Source organism: Penicillium subrubescens (genome assembly GCF_028828155.1).
Source record: "Penicillium subrubescens strain IBT 31985 chromosome Unknown utg000005l_segment0_segment0, whole genome shotgun sequence".
Classification (NCBI taxonomy): domain Eukaryota; kingdom Fungi; phylum Ascomycota; class Eurotiomycetes; order Eurotiales; family Aspergillaceae; genus Penicillium; species Penicillium subrubescens.
In genome coordinates this window covers 2165364-2184780 of record NW_026643155.1, presented here as the reverse complement: position 1 = coordinate 2184780, position 19417 = coordinate 2165364, and the positions used below count along the sequence as shown (strand labels likewise).

General features: G+C 50.9%; 8 protein-coding genes across 8 annotated transcripts; 3 read left to right on the top strand and 5 right to left on the bottom strand.

The window, feature by feature from the left end:
* Positions 1–839: 839 nt before the first annotated feature.
* Positions 840–4148, bottom strand: N7473_007316 (uncharacterized protein; the record flags this gene model as incomplete). Its single annotated transcript, XM_057153256.1, has 8 exons — positions 840–998; positions 1060–2870; positions 2926–2971; positions 3023–3107; positions 3167–3205; positions 3307–3433; positions 3499–4045; positions 4110–4148. 8 exons carry the CDS (start codon positions 4146–4148, stop codon positions 840–842), a joined length of 2853 nt encoding a protein of 950 aa, XP_057007594.1.
* Positions 4149–4442: 294 nt separating this feature from the next.
* Positions 4443–5681, top strand: N7473_007315 (snoRNA-binding rRNA-processing protein UTP6; the record flags this gene model as incomplete). Its single annotated transcript, XM_057153255.1, has 2 exons — positions 4443–4532; positions 4596–5681. The coding sequence occupies 2 exons, from the start codon at positions 4443–4445 to the stop codon at positions 5679–5681; spliced, it is 1176 nt and encodes a 391-aa protein (XP_057007593.1).
* A 180-nt stretch (positions 5682–5861) lies between these two features.
* N7473_007314 (peptidyl-tRNA hydrolase domain protein) lies at positions 5862–6714 on the bottom strand (the record flags this gene model as incomplete). The annotated part of the gene is given in 3 exon segments (XM_057153254.1): positions 5862–5952; positions 6052–6298; positions 6312–6714. 3 exon segments carry the CDS (start codon positions 6712–6714, stop codon positions 5862–5864), a joined length of 741 nt encoding a protein of 246 aa, XP_057007592.1.
* Positions 6715–9323: 2609 nt separating this feature from the next.
* On the top strand, positions 9324–12252 carry N7473_007313 (putative RNA-binding protein (Nab3); the record flags this gene model as incomplete). Its single annotated transcript, XM_057153253.1, has 5 exons — positions 9324–10548; positions 10626–10805; positions 10857–11355; positions 11411–11631; positions 11690–12252. 5 exons carry the CDS (start codon positions 9324–9326, stop codon positions 12250–12252), a joined length of 2688 nt encoding a protein of 895 aa, XP_057007591.1.
* Positions 12253–12753: 501 nt separating this feature from the next.
* On the bottom strand, positions 12754–13681 carry N7473_007312 (cytochrome c oxidase subunit 6B family protein; the record flags this gene model as incomplete). The annotated part of the gene is made up of 2 exons (XM_057153252.1): positions 12754–13116; positions 13250–13681. 2 exons carry the CDS (start codon positions 13679–13681, stop codon positions 12994–12996), a joined length of 555 nt encoding a protein of 184 aa, XP_057007590.1. The 3' UTR covers positions 12754–12993.
* Positions 13682–13964: 283 nt separating this feature from the next.
* On the top strand, positions 13965–14679 carry N7473_007311 (protein SYS1; the record flags this gene model as incomplete). The annotated part of the gene is made up of 2 exons (XM_057153251.1): positions 13965–14209; positions 14289–14679. 2 exons carry the CDS (start codon positions 13965–13967, stop codon positions 14677–14679), a joined length of 636 nt encoding a protein of 211 aa, XP_057007589.1.
* Positions 14680–15279: 600 nt separating this feature from the next.
* N7473_007310 (amidase) lies at positions 15280–17260 on the bottom strand (the record flags this gene model as incomplete). The annotated part of the gene is made up of 7 exons (XM_057153250.1): positions 15280–15792; positions 15853–16002; positions 16061–16215; positions 16268–16417; positions 16471–16741; positions 16799–16939; positions 16997–17260. The coding sequence occupies 7 exons, from the start codon at positions 17258–17260 to the stop codon at positions 15280–15282; spliced, it is 1644 nt and encodes a 547-aa protein (XP_057007588.1).
* A 654-nt stretch (positions 17261–17914) lies between these two features.
* Positions 17915–19075, bottom strand: N7473_007309 (class II aldolase/adducin domain protein; the record flags this gene model as incomplete). The annotated part of the gene is made up of 5 exons (XM_057153249.1): positions 17915–17989; positions 18052–18220; positions 18294–18426; positions 18486–18746; positions 18808–19075. 5 exons carry the CDS (start codon positions 19073–19075, stop codon positions 17915–17917), a joined length of 906 nt encoding a protein of 301 aa, XP_057007587.1.
* Between the last annotated feature and the right edge of the window lie 342 nt (positions 19076–19417).

Sequence of the window (19417 nt, the reverse complement as noted above, 5' to 3'; positions counted from 1 at the left end):
GGGATGAAATACGTGCTATTTTGTCGAAAATATCATTAATCTACACATGACCACAACTTGATTGCATTTGAAGTCGATCTAACAAAGAAATGAGAGGTTCAAATTAACTCAATAAAACTGATTAGGTGGGAAGAGACGCCCGTCCATTCAAATAGTGAGTACAGCCCATCTGGAATGTAGGCATGCTACTCTTCTAGTATCATGCTCCTCGGTAGACGCGATCATATTACTCAAGGGATGCCTGGTATTGAAATCGACTCTCGCGTGCACATCAAAGAATGAAAATCTGAGGTGGTCCTCGCACAAGGATCCGGTAGCCCGAGGAACAAAGAAACGACACACAGCGGCCACATGTGCCCGCATATGCTGACAGACTCGCCCCGAAGTCGTATATTGCTTTGTCTTCCTCACACCTTGTTGTCTATCGCAGAAAACTCTAATGTCCGCGGAATTCGATGATTTTCTACCTACTATACGGGGTTCAAGTTACGGTAGACAGACCGTTATTCCTGCATCATAGCCGTTGATCCCTTAATGTCCATACCCCTAACCATGTGGCGATCAAATAGGATCACCCTCTTTTTACACAGAATAAAACCCCCCTGATGCAACGGATACAAGAAATAGATCAACGCAAATCAAAAAGCCAAATCCACCACCTCTAGAGGAAATTATATTAATTCTCTGCAGGCGATCAATCCACAAACTGAGAATGTCCACTTCCTTATTCCCCAGTATTTCACACATCACGAATTCATAAATCCTAGTAGCCTCTAACAAGCAATTATTTTCTGTCAAATCCATTTCAGGTTGCCCTGGCGAGCCATGTATAGCCAAGTTTACTGCCAATACCTGGGCTCGTCGAAGACGTGATAGCGGTGTCCGCGGACACCCTCGCCACGGAAGAGCGCAGGGAAGCGACGGCCAACAGGGACCAGTTCCTCCGGGACGCGGACTTCCTCCTCAGGCTCGGGCTCGCCGATGACGAATTTGCCGACCTACATCATAAGTTAGTCATATCATGTGGATATGTCAATTTGAAAGGGGATAGTAGCTTACCTGAATCTCAGTGTCGGTGATGGTGTCACGGCTGATACGGGCGTAACCAGTACGCTTCAATTTCTTGAAGAGAATGTACTCACACCAACGATCCCAATCGGTAGGATCGATATCCTTCATACCACTGATATCGCTGACATAGGTGTTGTAGTTACCCTCGAGCGGCTTGGTGACCAGATAACTCAACAGGATCAGGGGGCGAGGAGAAGAGCCCATCAGCTTGGACAGGTACTCGGTCTGCAGACGACGATCCTCGGGGTCCTCCTCCTGACCGGAGTGGAAGACGACAACGTCGATCATCTCGCCGTACATGTCGAGAGTAGCATGAATGGCAGGAGCCAGCTCGCCAACAGGCGAGGGGAGAAGGTGGTGGGTAGAGTTGACGATGGGGAACTTGGACAGCAAAGCAGAGCCCCAGGTGTGCTTGTTGGGACCAGGGCCAAAGTCGGCATAGTAGCCGAGGTCCTCTGCGATGTACTGAGTAACATCCTTGTTACCCATGATGACGCGCTGGTTGTCGGACTCGAGGAAACCAATCACGTCAAGCTCGAGCTCGCCCAGAACATCGCGCATGCGGCGCTCAGCAGCCCACATGTTGTTATCAAGACCGAAGTGGACGGTCCAGATACCAGCGGTAACAACCTTGTCCTCCTTGTGGTGGGGAACGTAGTCGTTGGTGGGGAAGCGGAGGTAAGCCACAGAGACGGAGAGCAGCTGCAGGGCCGCCAGGACGTAGATGTAGTACGAACGCTGGCGCTTGCTGTTGGGGCTAACAGGCTTCTTGCGGGAGGAGCGAGAGGAGTTGGTGGTCGCGGCGGAGAACACACCAGCGCCGATAGCGAGCATAGTAGTCATCATGAGCCAGTCAGTGTGCTCACGAACGAGAGGACCACCAGGAACGAAGGCATAGGCAACGACCCAGACGTGGAAGAGCAAAAGGAAGACGTAAAGGAGGAAACCAACGCCGAAGGTACTGGCGGCGCCGTGGCGAACACAGGAGGTGATCAGAACGGGAGCCACGGCCATAATGTAGAAGGCGAGCGCCAGGGCGCCGTAGAATCCAGTCCAGTGTTGGTAGTAGGTCAGAAGAGCCGCACCAACGGATCCAAGTCCAAAGGCCGTCCAGGTACCCGCAATCGCAGGGTTAAAGATACCATACACGAGGCCAGCGCCCATAACAAAGATGGTAACGGCACCGTGCGGCACAGCAATGGGACCACGAACAGGATATCCTTCCCAGACCCAGGAGATCATGGTGCTAGAGTCAGTCAGAAGCGAGACGATGGCAAAGAGAAGACCACCAAAGCCGAGACCGGCAAGGAGAGCAGAGCCCTTCTTGCCGCCAGCGGGCAGATAATCACCACCGCTAGTATTCGTGGGGCGCTGGGAGCGCAGAACGGCAAAAATAGCAAGGAACAGACCAATCTTGTTCCAGCCACCGTTCTCGGCGTGCATGATGGGCCAAAGGGGGTTGTTGGTCGAGCAGGCGAACTTGGCAATGACGGACAGGATCAAACCGATGCCCCAAGCCATGATGCGAGTCTCCAAGCGAGGCGTGTTGGCACGCTCGGCAAAGAAGGTAGCAGTCCATGCCGCACAGGTAATCGCGAGAGCGAAAGCAGTCACAAACAGACGGTGAGCGGGATTCGGGAACTTGTAAGCGAGAAGACCAGACAGCGAGATCAGATGGAGGAGTCGCAGATTCTTCACTGCAATCTGCCTGATCGATGGGATGGCAAAGAAGAAAGGCGAAACGACAGCAGCAATCGCAACCTCATAGCCTGAGATACCCATATGCCAAAGAGGGAAGTCTGTCATAGTTAGTACAATTAATATTCGAGAGAGGAAGTAACAACGGCCACTCACACCACACAAGCACCGGGAGACCGGTCACAATGGTCCAGAAGACAAACTAGCACATAGTTAGATGAAGTAAAGGTTAGGTTGCAGTTACAAAACATACCCCATTGTAAACATCCGCGGCGGCATCAACAATCTCGGTCCAGAAGAAGCCCTCGCCAAAAGTGTTGCCCACGACCTTGCCCTTCCTATACTACAGGTTAGCCTCCGTCGGGGCCGAGACTGGACTTAATTGGGATGTACGCACTCTTTTTCAAGAACAGAATCCGCGGTCGTTTTCAACTGTCTAAATTGATAATTTAGGAAATGTCTTTTTTCCATATCCAAACATGACATATGGCACTATACATTTGTCGTGGGTGTCATTTCGGAAGCCACGGTACATACCCTCTGCTGATACCCTTGATATCCCGAACCACAATCTCGAATCCTTCAAAGTCGAGAACCGTAATGGCATCGAAGCCAACATCGAACAGAATCAGGGACCACTCGAAGAAGGCGTAGCGGGTGTATGCTAGGAGATACGAAGGTATCAGAAATGGTCTTGCTAATTTCGAGTTTGATCAAGCCAGAACTTACCTCCAGCCACCTTGTGGACCTTGTGCTGAATAAAATAGTAGATCAATGGCACCAAGGTTCCGAAGAACAGGCTGGCCATGATCTTGCGGTACTTCACGGCACGGCGGTTGTTGGGGCTGAGCGCAAGGCAGCCCAGTGTCCACGGCAAAGTCGCAACAAGATACGAAATCATGAAGATATCATGCCAATCATGATCATCAGTGGATGTGACGTACGTCCATCCACCACAAGTCAAAGTGCGGAAGACACCCACACCAGCGACGATCTTAGGGAGAGATGAGTTAGGACGCGCGGTAAGCACGTACCACAGGAAGACGAGGGCGAAGCGAGGACCGGAAGTGATGGCGATGAAGACCTGGAAAAACGAGCGTTCGGGATAGCGATCGCCAATCGTGGCGGAGACGGAGGGAAACCATTCATCGGGGTAGCCGTAGTGTTCATTCTGGACGATCTTGTGATAATGCAACGCGCAGCCGACAATTAACGCGCTGAAGAACGCGGCATACGCGAACAAAGTGTGAGTCCATGCAATCCATTTTCCGTTGATCTGCGAAGTCAATCGAGTCAGCGCCTATCCGAGGGTCTTATCGTGTGTGTCAAGCACCACGTACCGCAACCACGGCATCTCCATCCTTGAATCTGGGAGCCATAGCGGCGCAGAGGGAGGTTGAGACTCTGCACCAATATATAGGAGAACCGAGAGAAAAGGTTGAAACGAGTGTGATGAATCGAAAGAATAGAGAACGACGATTTGTAGAGCAAGGGCCCCTGAGGAAAGGAAAACATTCGGATGCACCGGTGCTCCAGAGTGTCCTTGGACGGGCTGACTGCCTGGCTAACCCGATATGGTTTAGCGTGGGTGCCGGTGGTCGGTGCTTTGGTCAATGCGGGATGCCGACAACTTTTTTTTCTTCCCTGAAGATCAAAGATCACCAACGTCAACCATGTCCGTCGCCACAGATAAGGCTCGATTCTTTCTCGAGCAGTCGGTGCCCGAACTCAAGGAGTATGAGCGCAAGAAGCTTTTTACAAAGGTAAAGTTCCCCTGCGGTGACTTGGCCGGAGTCGCGCGCTGATGTTGACTTTTTTCTCTACAGGATGAAATCACTTCAATCATCAAGAAGCGGTCCGACTTTGAGCACAAGCTCAATGCGCGCGGAGCGGCTCCCATCGATTTTGTCCGATATTTTGAGTACGAGATGAACCTCGAGAACCTGCGTAAGAAGCGAGTAAAGAGAATGGGAATCCGAACAGCTGGACACAGCGGCCAACGACGCATTTACTTCATTCTTGACCGTGCCACGCGCAAGTTCCACGGCGATCTCAACCTCTGGATTCAATATATTGAATATGCGCGGAAACAAAAAGCCAATAAGAAGCTTTCTATCATCTTCACGGATGCCCTTCGGTTCCACCCGACCAGCGCTGAGTTGTGGGTTTACGCCGCCAAGTACGTTCTTGATGACCATGCGGATATGTCCCAGGCGCGGAGTTACATGCAGCGCGGTCTGCGGTTCTGCAAGAGCTCAAGGGATCTTTGGCTGCAATACGCCAAGTTGGAATTGATCTACATCGCCAAGCTGATCGCTCGTCAACGGATCTTGGGACTCGACGAGGAGCGGCCGGTGCAAGTCGAGACGGCTGGGGATGAGATGGGCGACATGGTTGCGCTCCCCGACATTACCGACGAAGATATCAACCCGACACGGAATGACGGTGAAGTTGATCAACAAGCGTTGCAAAATCTCAACTCTACTCCGGCGCTGACCGGTGCAATTCCCAGCGCCATCTTCGATGCCGCAATGAAGAACTTCCACAATGAGGACCGATTCGGAGCTGAATTCTACGAGATGGTTCTAGAGTTCCAGGATACGCCGTGTTTCCAGAAGATCCTGGGGCACGTGGTGGACACGATGCGGGCGCACAAGCCTACCAGCCCCCGGACGCAGATCTGCTACATCAAGTTCCCCACTGCAGGTGTTCATGTCACATCTGCAGAGTTCCCACGAGCCCTTGGTAGCTCGTTGGCCCGTCTCAAGGAGTCGGCTCTGACCCATGACCTGGCCCAGGAGGTGGTGAGCTGGCTGCAACCCCTCGCAGACACGGAGGACCTGGATCCTTCGCTCAAGAAGGTCATTCAGGCCACATTACGCACCGCCGAGCGTGCATCCTCCAAGGAGTAAACACCATTTCTGTTTTCTTTTAGCGTACTCGGGCATTCTTCTGCACATTTCAAGGCGTTGTTGGTCGGACGTGAAGCCAAAAATTTCCCAGGAAAGATCTAGTTTTTATTATGTGGTATATGTGCACAGTTCATAATGTTAGCTTCTTCTTGGAAGAGGATGATCAACAACTCGTTCTCCTCAATCATCGTATTTGCTTCCCCGGCGGTTGCTCTTTTTGCTGCTGTGAATCTTTTTCTCCTTGAGTCGGGCCTCATTTTGGGCGCGCTGTCTGTAAGCCATTGGTTAGGAAGATCCCACTACCATGGGTGAAGTGGGTGATGCTTCTAATTTTAAGAAGAAAAAAAAAAAGAGGGAGCGGTGGGCCTACAATTTGCTCACGCGGTCTTTCTGTTCCTGGGACGTTTCGCCTGGAATGACCTCTTTAGCCGAGATGACCAGCAGCCGATTAAGCTTTGCATAGCACAAATCCACGTTGGTCGCCTGTTGCCGGGATTCGTCCGATTGAATCACCAGCGCCTGTGAACGGTCCGTCGCGTAACGGGAGGCGCGTAATGGAGGATGTAATAGACGCGGCACCAAAGGAAATATCGTGGCCAGGGGCACTTTTAAAGTAGCTTTAGAATTGACTCTGTAGGGGTTTTCCAGGGAAGATCGCCCTCTCCACGGTTAGCTCGGGAGCCCTGCAGAAATTATGAGTTTGAGAAGGGAGAGGAGAATGGGGGGGAACCGTTCGCACGGATCGGATTTGCACCGACTTATTCACGTTCTGACCGCCGGGTCCGCTTGAACGGCTGAACGAGACCTGGCCGACATGGCGGGGAATGGACTTGACGCCCGACTCAAAGGCTTTCAGCCACTTTCTCGCTAGCTCGACGTCGTGAGGGTCTGAAGGGTCAGATGACCCCGTGGAAGCAAACTTTGCACTCCGGCCGAGCGAAATGGGCGTAGTGAAAGGGAGAAATGGAGTTGATTGCGTTCTGATCCACGAGCGAAACGCGCACCACTGCGACCACCGTGATCGGAGCGGCATTTGGTGGTGTTCCCCCAACGCCGAGCAGGAGAGGAAAACAATAATATGAGATGAAATGCCAAACTGGAGAAAAGAGAAGAAGGAAACGGGGTGGAGCTACCCTGACTAATTAAATCTTCCACCGCGGAAAGGAGGTTCTCCGACTTTGATCTGGTGGTCTAGCCAGTCTGAGAACCCAGCCCCTCAGCGTGGCAGTACGATGGTCGGTGTCAATGATAATGTTAGCGTGGTACTTCCACCCCTACTTCATGACTAATATTCTGCCACCCTTTTATTACGACTTCACGTAATTAAACCACTATAATACAATATATTACCGCCTAGTAAGGTGTATGACCCCCCCTGCGCGTCGATAACAGCCTGGCAGCGCTTCTGCATCAGATCAATCTGCTGGTCTAAAAAGCTTGTAGGAATCGCATCCCAAGCAGCTCGCACAGCCTCGCGTAGCTGATCATAAGATAGCTTACGATCATAGTCTTTCAAATATCGATCACCGATCCAATCTTTTATCCAATCCCAAACCTTCTCAATTGGATTAAGATCTGGCGAATACGGTGGCCAGTCGATAGGGTATATCCCACGATCGTGAAGCTCCTCAATAGTTAAGAGATTTCGATGAGATGGTGCGCCGTCTTGCATTACAATTAGATGTTGATCTAAATGATTGCGAGCCAGCGAAACCATACCGTCGATAAGAGGCACAATTCGCTCTGTATATCGAGCAGCAGTAATAGTGCCCCATTCCTTCTCCCAAAATAGACAAGGGCCTTTCTTATTATTATAGAATGAGCCCCAAAACATCCAGCCAGGTGCACGAGAAATTCGCTCTCGTACACAAGTATCATCAAATTCCTCACCAGCCCGACGCGTAACATAGATCCGTCGATGATAGACCGATGTAACCCAGGTCTCATCAGTCCATAATATCTTTTCCCACTGCTCACGCGTCCAATTAACGTGCTCTAGCGCCCAGATTAGACGCAGTGCTCGTGTACGGTCGGACAACGGAGGCTTTCGAAGGGCCTTACATCGATGATATCCACGTCTAGCTAAGGCCCTTCGTAAGGTGACAGAACTAATAGGGAGTTGTAGTTCTTCTATAACCCTAGAGTACGGCATCCGTCGTGTCTCTTTCGAAGATGAGATAAACTCGATTATCTCATCAAGCTGTTCTTCTGATAGCTTTCGACCTCGGCCAGGGGCCTTACGTGGTGTAGGCCTCTCATCAGTGCAAGCCTTTTGGACCTGACGCTGGGTAATGCCCAGTTTTGATGCAATTTGGCTATAGGTAAGCCCCTGAGCGCGCAGTGTACGCGCTGCGATGCGCTGATCACGACTAGCTTTATGGCTAGGGGTATGAGGGGCCTGGGGGGCCTGGGGGGTATGATCGGATCTTTCGTGATTAGTCTCCATGGTAGGTAGGTAGGTAGGTAGGTAGGTAGGTAGGAAGGTAGGTGGCTAGGTGGCTAGGTGGAAGGGTTTGAAACATATGGTATTGCCCTAATCCCTATTCGGAAGGCGGTTGGAGAGGGTATTAGTCATGAAGAAGGGGTGAAAGTACCACGCTAACATTATCATTGACACCGACCATCGTACAAACCACAAGCTGTGTGACTGGTAGGCTGTTCCCGCCGCACGCCGTAGTAGAGCCGTTTCAACAAATAAGTGGATTCCCCGCTAGTAATAAGGTGGCAGGTGGTTAAACGACGTAAGAACGACGAAGCACCTGGTCCCAGAACAAGCCAGAACAAGCACTGATGGGCCCCTCGAGCGCGGTTACAGGAGTAGGACTGCAGTATGTAGTGGGGGGAAACCTTGGGGAGGATTGGCATGGGTCGTGCTGTTTATGCTCGTCTAATTGGCGGAAAGTGGACAGCTGTCGCGGCCAAACTGGTTGTTCTCTTTTGACTGGCCTGTTTTGGCCTGTCTGATTGCCTGGTCGGGGATGAGAGGGAAGTGATCGGGGAGAGGTGGGAAGTTGGAGGAGAAGCTGCAAGTCGGCCGTACTCCTGACCTCGAGCAGAGGCCTGCATGCGCCTAAGCACTAGAGTGCTGTACAGTACTCCGTATTGTTAAGGTAGTACTGTTAATACTACTACCGACAGTAGTTAGATGGTCCCTTAGTACTAACTTACTAAGTACCCCACGGAGTATATCAGCGCATTTCTGCTGTACCAATTTCTTTGAATATTGTCCGTTGCTCATTCAAAAATCCTTCACTTTTGATTTCATTTCTCTTTCATCTCACATCCTCTCCCTCCTCTCTTCCTTCTTCTATTCTTCTTCTGGCCGGCCCCGTCGGCCTTAATCTGGGACCCTTTACCGCCCTTCCGGACCCATACTTTTACAGTAGCAGTCATACTAGTCATATACTTAGTCCTACTCTTTTTTTTCTCATCGCCCCACCTGAGCTTGCGATTGCAAAATTCACCAATCTGTGACCCTCTTGGCCCGTGACCTAAGAACCTAAGAACCTTTGATCTTCGATCATTCCACCACCTCCGAACTTCCCTCAACTTTTTTACAACCACACCCACCCACCCCTTTTTCTACTTTCCCCTCCCTTTCTACTCATTGTAGATGAAACGCCCACCTCCCCCTCGCTCTACATGACGCCCAGTCCTCCTGATGAAGCGCTTCACTTCCGCGGAAAGACACTGACTCCGGAGAGCCCGCGCCCACTACATATCCCGGAGCCGGCCAATATCCCTGTCCTGGAGAATCAAATGGACCCCGTCTTTAATGACACTTCGACATATCAACGTTCAGAGTATCCCCAGGAATCCCTTCAAACACAAGATCGCGATGGATGGTCGAGGATCGCGCAGGATGGCCAGGATCTAGCGTTGGGGCTGCGCAGGGACCCAGGTAGATTGCAGGGTGTGCAGCTGATGGAACAGCCCGTGATGAATGCTATTCCTGCTCTGGCAGCGCAGATTTATCCTTCCAATACCACAGGGACCGAACAGCAGCAGCAGAAGGGTAATATGAACATGAATATGCACATGAACCCCAACCTTGCCTTTGCAGCTCCCAGTCACTCCCATGCGCCTCCGGTTCTTCCGGGTCCCCAGGGTTATCTCCCGGCTAGCGACAGAGACAATGCCGGTCATTCGGCTTCGTCCTTGAAGCCTGATCACATAGATGATGGAAACGGGAATATGGGATCGAGTTCTATGGGGGTCAACTTCCAGACCCTACTCGACAACCTCTCTCAATCCTCTGCTACTGCTACTGCCAACGCCAACGCCAACGCCAATGCTACGTGGGCTGCCCCTACTCTAGCGGAGGGCTCGTCCTTCCATCAAGCCCCTACGGGCGAGTCTCTTCACCCTGGTATACCCCCCGCACTGCATGCTCAGTGTGCGGACCTCCCCGCCCGTCCTTCTCTCCAAGACCCCTCCCTCCCCCAAAAGTACTCCCCGAGCGAAGAGAATGCCCATCAGCAAACATCTACCGCCCCAAATCCTGCTCCCTCCTCCGCCCATGCAGCCCAATCCAGTAACAATGCCCACCAAACCGATCCCCCATCCATGCCCCCGGTCGCGCCCGGTACTGAGTCTCGTGTTGGAGACCTCCCACCGCCACCCATGGCGAGTTTCCAGCAACGGGGCTCTTCCTCGGCCGCAGAATCGCAGGGCTCTCAAGAGGGTCCCTCCACAGTCAAGAAAGGCCGCCTTGATCTGTTATCGCGTGGGAAACCCTTGAGTGAAGATGATCAGCCCTGGGGCCCAGAAGTGCAAAAGAAATATGACGAGTTCCTACATGATGAGCGGATCTATGTGACCGAAGGTCTCTGGGACCGGTTCCCTGTTGGGTCCAGATTGTTTGTCGGTCAGTATCCCATGCTTTATTTAACCTTTCTAGCCTCCACTATGGCCAAGACACCTAACTTGGTGTTCAATTTTTAGGCAACCTTCCCACCGAGCGGGTGACAAAGCGAGACATGTTCCATAGATTCCACCAGTATGGTAAACTGGCTCAAATCTCCATCAAACAGGCTTATGGCTTTATCCAATTTTTGGAAGCCGGCGCATGCCACGCAGCACTCCAGATTGAACAAGGGGCCTTGATTCGAGGGAGAAAAATCCGTACGTTCCGTCTTATCTGATCGCCGCGATCATTTCCCTAATCGTCCACAGACCTCGAAATCTCGAAGCCACAGAGATCAACTGCTCGACCCGGTGCTGCAGAGGCGTCTCGTGCACCCCCGCCTCGTCGCTCCAGGTCGCCCGAATTCAGCCGTACTGCTCCTGCCCGCAGCGCCGCGCGTGCTCCGGGCGACCGTTATGACCGACCGCACGAGTCTAGTCGGCTTCCATTCAGTGATTTCCGCGATGAGCCCTCTCACCGCCGGCGTGACGATTATCGCCCTCCCCGGTCTCCTTCACCTCGCCCATTCCGGGCTCGGGATGGCTATCGATCACGGGATAGGACACCAGAGCGATTTGATCGCCGTGAGCGCCGACGGTCACGATCACCCCGCTCTCCTCGTTCACCCTATGCGCGCGACCGGCGGTATCGAAGCCCTAGCCCGAGACCCCGAGGTAATTACGAAGGGGAAGCAGACCTCCCAGTGCCTCGTCGGGCACCACGAGACGTCCCGGAGGTGCAGGTGCTTGTGCTGGAAGAGATTGACCGGTAAGTTCTGGATATATTGCATCTTTATTAGCACCATCACTCATCTCTTGTGAAGGAATTTCATCCTCCATGTGGAGAATGCCTTTCGCAACCGTGGCCTGCGGGTAGATGTGTTGGTCCTTGGCCCTCGCATCCCTCTAGGCGCAGCCGTCCATCGCCAATATGTTGAAGGTGTTCTTGCAGTCGTGAGGCTGTCACGCCCCAATCAATTCTCCCGGAAGATTCCCCTGCAAATGTTCGATCGCAGCGCGGGCCCGGAAAATGTTCGCTTCACCGGTACGCTACAGCCATCTATCTTCTCCTGTAATAGTACAACATTCTAACCTGCTTCCAGACTACCCCGAACTCGATCCTAACATCGCTGCGGAGGTAATGTTCCACCAAGCCCAGGCTATGCGAGGACCGGCCGCCTCCTTCGCGCCTAATCCTGCCTTCGGTCTCGCACCGATTCAGCCCCTGCAGATGGCTCAACCACATATTCCAACTCTCTCGAACCCTCCCAATATCGCCAATCTTATCGGTACATTGGATGGTCCCGCTCTTCAATCTCTCCTATCAGCGCTTCAGCAGCGCCCCGGTCCCTCATCCCAGCCCGTCTCAGCCACACAGTCACCTTTCGCCTCTCCCAATCCTCCGCAACCAGCCGACCTGGCCAGTCTGTTGAGCAGTGCGACCCGGGCTCCTCCTATGCCCTCTCTTCATCCTCGACAACCCATTCCTCACCCTCACCCCCACCCACCATATAATCTCCAACCTCCAAACGCCCCCATGGTCACTGACCCCAATCTGCTCTCGCTCTTGGCGAAAGGCTTTGGGGCCCAGCAACCACAGGCGCAGGCCCCAGTTGGTTCTAATGTGCAAAACCTGATGAACCATCTGACCAAATGGAAGCAATGATTTAACGATTCTTCTACACTTTTGTCACTTATGTTACTACATTTTGGAGCTTGGCGTTTTCTTTTTCGCCATCGATTTTCTTGGAAAAGCGGCGACTACCATTGTTTCTTCTTTCCGGATCTTACTTTTTTGGATTCTCATGCTTCATTTTCACGGCTGGAATTTCTTTAACATCCCAGCGACTTTGCAATAACCGGCGTTCATTGGGCCCCTTAGGGCTGCTAACAAGATTCTAGATACTAGGGTGATTGGCGGTGTCTAGGTTGGAGTTGTCTCATTGATTTTTCTTTTTTGATTCTTTTTACAATTCGTCTTCCATCTCAGTCATGTACCGAACTTTTGGGACAGCTTCGGGTATCTGTTTGATGGGCAAGGTGGACATAATGGCCCGTCCTCTTTTTGGGACACAATGCTCTATAACCCTTTCTGAGTGTCGTCATTGCTGTTGTATGATTCTCTTGGAAAATATAGTCTGCACATACTCGGTCATGTCTGCTCCAATGTAGAAATGAGTCCATGGTCTTCGTCTCCCATAACATATCCAGTCTCCAATTTAAACAACTCTTTCAAGCAAGATAATGCATAGCCTGCACAAGGTACCTATGGAACTAAAATACTGCTTTAAATCAGTGTAGCATTAAATGGAGTGCTCATCGAAATACGTCAAGAGTGGATATGGTACATAATGTACAAGAAAGTAGCCCGTCTGCCCCTTCACCTATAGCCTCTAGCCTAACTCTTCTAGTTGGACTTCCAACCTTGAGACTTCAGCTCTTTCACCGTCTCCGCATCCTCCTTCTTGATCCGCTCAATCGTCTTGTCCCGGTTGTATTCCATCACGCGCTTTTCCTTGAAGTATTTGACCTAAACAATCAATCGAATTAGCATAGAGTTCAATTTCAAACATTTGACAACCGTGTCCAAGATATGCAAGTCCCAAAAGACTGCTTTCCTCCCGAAGAAGAATATAAAGCCCTACAAAAGCTATTGTACGTACCCAAGTCGCCGAACAAGCAGCCTCAAACTCCGCAACCTCCTTCGCGCATTTCCGTCTTGCCTCCTTATCATCTTTAATTCCGTCCAAAATATCATTCCGATCCAGACAGGCGAAGAAAGCATCCCTTCCCTCCCAGCAACGTGCGCGACTCGTGCGATCCGGAGCGATGCGGCCGCCGTCAGAGGCTTTGTTCGAGTCGCCGGATGACCAAGGGAGCCAGCCCATGTTGTAGATGTGTGTGGTTGTTTGTGGGAGCTTAATCGGGATTTTAGGGTATTCGGGCACGCGAATTGGTGCGTTGTGGCTGGGGACAGCTTGGATAGGTTGTTGGTAAGTTGTGGTAATGCGGGAGGAAATGGAGGCAATGGTTGCTCCCGCGGGCTCGGCAGTGCCAAGACAAGACTGTTGATCGTGATCTGCGGTGTTGGACATCTGGTCCGTTTCCCTTTTTTTAACCACTCCTAACGACTCGGCGATTTAACTACACCCAGAACACCACAGCGATCTCTATACGAACGTCGCGGCTCGAAGACTCCGCAGTCTCTGTCTGGCGCAGTTCATTACAACAGACGAATCTTGGCCGTCGTTGCATACTCCCTCCTCCGCCTCCGCCTCCTAAGCTCCTCGGCCATTTTCCTCGCTTCGAGCGCACAGCTCGCGTCCCCTACATTTCTATACAAAGGTCGCTAAGGGAAAATCCCTGGCCTCCTAGTTGATGCCCGGGCGCCGGCGCCTTCCAGCGGGGTCGCGATCCGACCTCCCGCCATTGAAAATCATCCGCAAGATCCTCTTGCTCCAGGTTGCCTATTATGTCTGCGCGACGGTGCTAATCCTATTCACAACGATCGTCTACGGCACTCCCTTCTCATTCAATCTTATCCTTGGATGGGACTATCTGAGAGGTGACACCACGGTTGGTTGGATGCTGGGATTGGTGTGGATGTTGAATTGTGTTATCAGGTGAGTTGCCTTGATCCTCTACAAAGGAGCGCCTACCCTCGATACACTTCATTAAACTAACCGCCTTCGCCATTTATAGCGTGATATTCCTCCTCCTCTTCGTATCCCGATCAAAGCTGGTCCCCGATTTCGCTCTTACAATTCACTTCCTCCATCTGGTCGCCACCATCCTTTACACCCGCTCCGTGCCTACCAACCTCCTTTGGTGGGGCCTCCAGTTCGCCAGCGCAGGTATAATGACCTACCTGGGCATGTGGGCATGCCAACACCGCGAACTCAAGCCCATCAGCTTCGGTGGACTCGCCGGACTCGGAGGCAGCAGTAGCCAGGCCTCCTCATCCCAACAGCCCACCAGTGAGAGCAACCTAGAGTCCGGCTTTGGCCGAGGCCGAGGGCGGGAGCGAAGTCTCCAGGCTGGAACGGGCGAGTACGAAATGGATGAGATGAAGCCCGGCGAGCGGACTGTATGAGTGGCTTGGCTTCGTTATGACCTTCCCCTTTTTTATTCCTTTTTCTCTTGAAGCCCCCTTGGGTTATGATCTTTCTTGGGCTGTTTCTTTTCTCCCTTCTTGATGCACGAGCCTGCTGAGGACTGTTTGCATACGTTGTTCTCGTTTTCGTATACCCTGCCACGGTTGCATCTGTATAGATGGCGTTTGCCCTAATGATGAAGGGAATGGATGTTCATTTTCATGTGTCGAATACTTTGTTTCAATAATTTATCTCCGAGGCTTGGCCTCGCTTATGACAGTTTAGAATCTTTACACATCAATACCAATACCAATATCTTTAAGTTTTGCATCAAATTAACGGCCTTGAATGTAGACTTTGGGCTTCGAGATTGGATCTTGAATGCGATACTCTGGAAAACCAGCAGATACCTGCTACGTAGTACGTTGACCATCATCACCGGAGCTAAAAGCGACGTTGCAGGTTGAAATGCGGTGAGTAAGAACAAAATGAATGACTTGGAAACATATTCCATGCCCATTAGCAAAGGACAAGCTTAACAACACTGTGAGCAGAGAGGGACAGACGCTTGAAGGCAATATGCTTTCAACCATTCCAACCTAGGGCGTCACCGAGTTTCCAAGTAGCCTCCCAATTTCCTCTGCAATCGCCAAAGTTCGCTCTTCGCTCAGTCTGCGACCAATTACCTGAACAGCCACGGGGGCTCCATGATACGCCTCTGGGTCATACTCAGCTTGCACAGTTGCATCCAGGTCACCCAAAGGCTGATAATCCTTTTTCTTCAGATCCAGATTCTTATCGGCGAATGTGACTGGAACAACAACGCTGGTAAAATCGAGCAAGTTGATCACCGATGCATAGCCGTAGTATCGGAACTGATTATGGCGGATGGCTGCGGTTGCAGTGATTGGGGCAATGATTGCGTCCAATTCCTTGCCTTGTTGCTCCTCGAGTTCACGCCATTTCTCGAGGTACTCGCTTTGATAGTTCCATTTCTTGAGATGGGTGTCCCAGAGTTGGTTCATGTCAATTTGCTGTATGTCTGGGTTCAAGAGGTCTTTGATGTTTGGTATCGAGGGCTCTCCAGATGCGTTGATGTCTTTGAACACGTCCTAGTTTGAACATGTAAGCTTTCACTTGAGATCTCAGGCTCTAGAAGTGGATTTTCTCACGGTATTTCCATCTGAGGCATATATGTTGTTGATGAGATTGTGTCCGAAGTGGTGTTTATGGGGCTTCCACGGAATAATGGTGTGTCCATTCTTCTTCAAGGTCGAGACCACCGTCTCAACACCTCTCAGAATTGGAGGATGGGGAAGGACCTGTCAGTTATAGTGATTAGTATTTGAAGACGTAGTCGTTGGGGAATGGAACACCTACAACACCATCACTTGCGTAGTATCCCAGGGTCAATCCCGCGGGGATTTTCGATTTGATAGCCTCCTCTTCAGCAAGTCTCCAAGGAATGGGGACAACCTTCGAGTCGTATTTCCAAGGCTCCTGCCCCAACACGGAAGTGAGGAACAACCTGAGATCTTCTTCCGTAAGTTTACTGAGACTTGAATGGTGTCTGGACTGCAAACTCACCTGCTGCCGAATGAGCCATTGGCCCAACCACACTATGAACAGTCTCCTGGCCTTCCATACTATTCGCCATTTTGGCATACGGCATACGACCATGACTCGGCCTGATGCCGTACAAAAAGTTGAAAGCAGAAGGAACACGAATTGAGCCACCTTGAAAGTGATTCTGTTAGTCTTTCTTAGAGTTCACGGATCAATGCACGTACCAATATCAGTTCCTACTCCAATAACACCACCCCGAATACCAACCATGGCACCTTCACCTCCTGAGCTCCCACCGCATGACCAGTTCTTGTTGCGAGGGTTGAGCGTTCTTCCAATAATATTATTCACGGTTTCGCAAACCATCAATGTCTGTGGCACGCTGGTCTTCGTGTAGAAAACAGCACCGGCCTTTCGTAGAAGAGTCACGAGAACAGACTCGGTCGTGTCATATTTACCTAGCCAGGAGACATACCCCATGGATGTTTCGACGCCCTATTCGTATAGACTCTGAGCATTGTGGTCTTAAATATGGGACTAGAGACTCCTCACCTTCACACGTAACTGATCTTTGAGTGAGATGGGCAGTCCATGAAGCGGTCCCACTGGTTTCTTGTGGGCATCAAAGTAGGCATCAAGCTCTTTAGCTTGGGCGATGGCCAATTCAGGGAAGAATTCCAGGCAACAATTCACCTACTCAAGAGTAAGATACAAAGAGTTTACCGACGTTGAACGACAGCTTTTGCTCACCAGCTGATGTGCGAGTGCTGCTCGTTTGCAAAAGGCTATTGTGACGTCGACTGCTTTGAGCTTTCCCTGTGCCAGCTGCTGAACTAGATCGGTAGCACTTGATTCCGTAATTCTTAGTTCTTGATCCGTGAGTAGCCCTGACTTTGCTGGAAAATCAAGGACAGAGTCCTCGGTGGGCAGCTCTTGGATCCTCCATTCCTTAGGGATTGAATCGTTGATGCGTGTTCGCTTGTCAGCAGCTAGCTGTTCCCAATTAGAGGACATAATTCTCAAGAAGTATCTTTGTCTTTAATAGGCTTTGGCAAGTCGACTGGTAGAACTTGGGCTTGTAAACCTGACAAACTATTGAGTGACCGAGGATGTGGGGGCCTTTAAATCCCCAGAATGACCCCGCTTTCTGTATCTTCCATCTATCATGTTAATTTACCAAAATTTGTCTCACGTATTGCTGATGGCAATATAAACTCTTACTATCTTATCGTACCAGTTATCTGCGCACGCAGCGAACGTATCAGATCGGAGTGCCGAGTTGGGGTCGTTGGAGAAGCCCCTCTCTGCCGGAGACCCTAATTCGGCAAGTGCATATCGTCCATCGAATGTTATAAGCGCTAATTACCGTATTTTGGTTAGTAAATTCCCATTACATGCCCGATACTGCAGGGTCTCTTTGGGATATTGTAGAACCACCCCACCGTTTGTTCCGTTGATCCGGTCCTTGGGTAGCACGGCTCGATTCTTCGTGCTTTTCAGGTTGTTCGATGTGTTGCTCTATAGTGTGCAGAGTGATCATACTATAGTAAATTGGTTTATTGATAATGTTCACAGAAGCTCGGGGCTGACAGTCGATTGCCCCGACTTCATTGGATCAATCGGATAAGAATAAACAATTAATCCCTCGAGTGCATCCCCGCGCACCTCTCATTGAAACACCCGTCCGTTGCTCTCCTCCACAATCAAGTCGAACTCGGGCTGGAACTCGGTATAAAGGTTGTGCTACACACTGTTAGCATCATAACTCATTAATAATGCAAGCGGGATCGTGAGACACCACTTACAGGATTCTGAGCAAAATCGGCAGTATACTGGGCCACCTCATTGTTGATAACACGCTTGGGAATACCATTCGCGGCGGCCGCCTCGGCCATTAGTTGAGAGTGACAAGCATTGTCCAGCATGGAATAGAGAATAGCGGCTTCATCAACCGTTCGGCCGACAGTTAGAAGGCTAGATAAGACTCAGGTTAGATTTCCCCAAACAATGCAAGATCTAGCAAACCAGTTCTCTCAAAAGAACTCACCCGTGATTCTGAAGAATACATGCGATGTTATCCTTGCCGAGTGCCTCTGCAATTTGCTTTCCTTCTTCTTGAGAAAGCGCGACACCACCGTGATCATCATATACGCCCAGGCGGCCGTAAAAGTTGCAAGCATCTGATACTCATTAGTATGATCTGAGTTATAAATTTTGTCGTTGGGTGGCAATGGCAAACCTTGAGTCAGCATCTCAATAGGCTTTCCAAAAGCACTCCATGTCTTTCCATAAACGCCATGGGTATGCGCCGCAGCAACGACATCCGGACGGGCCTTGTGAATCTCAGAATGAATCATGAACCCAGCTTCGTTGATGGGTAATTGAGCGCCTCCCTCGGTAACGTATCCGTCACTGTCCACCAAGACTAGATCGGAAGCCTTGATAGTGGAGAAGTGCTTGGCAAAGGGGTTCATCCAAAAGTGATCCTTGAGAACAGGGTCTGTTTGACACGTTAGCAACTGTTAATAACGACATTGTTCATTGAAACTTTTCATGAATACCTCGCATAGAGATGTGTCCAGAGACACCCTCGGCATATCCCATCTTGCCAAAGTAACGGAATGCAGCAGCCATGTGTTCCTTCATCCATTTGCGCTTCTCAAGCGGGTCCGAGAAGGTAGGAATACCGCGCAGCTTCAAGGTTCCATTACGATTACCACGGGCAACAGACTGGAATTGAGTGTCGTTGGCCGCTGACTGGATCTGCTCCTCGCCGGCGAGGAGAAAAGATCGCTGTGTCTGCTGAGTAGTCACAGTAGATGTCGACATGTTGATTGTAATGGGCAGAATGACAATCAGGAGTTTCACACCAGCTCAAGACTCACCTTTTGCCTGATTTTATGGATCTGGGGGGGAATATGGGCAGTTATTTAATAATCGAACGCTTATCTATGTGAGCCCCACCCCAAAACCCCCGCTTGAGTGTTGTTGGAAGGCGGGCCCGTGAGGTCGGACTGTTTCCCGACGAACCCGATGCCCCGAGAGCGTTGCTTTTAATCATCATATCCGAATGCTGCAATTCATTTTGTAAGGTAGCTCCGACGATTCATTCGAATTACAGACGAGCAATTCAGACAGAACCGGCGATGTGTACCGTGAACCATCAAACTG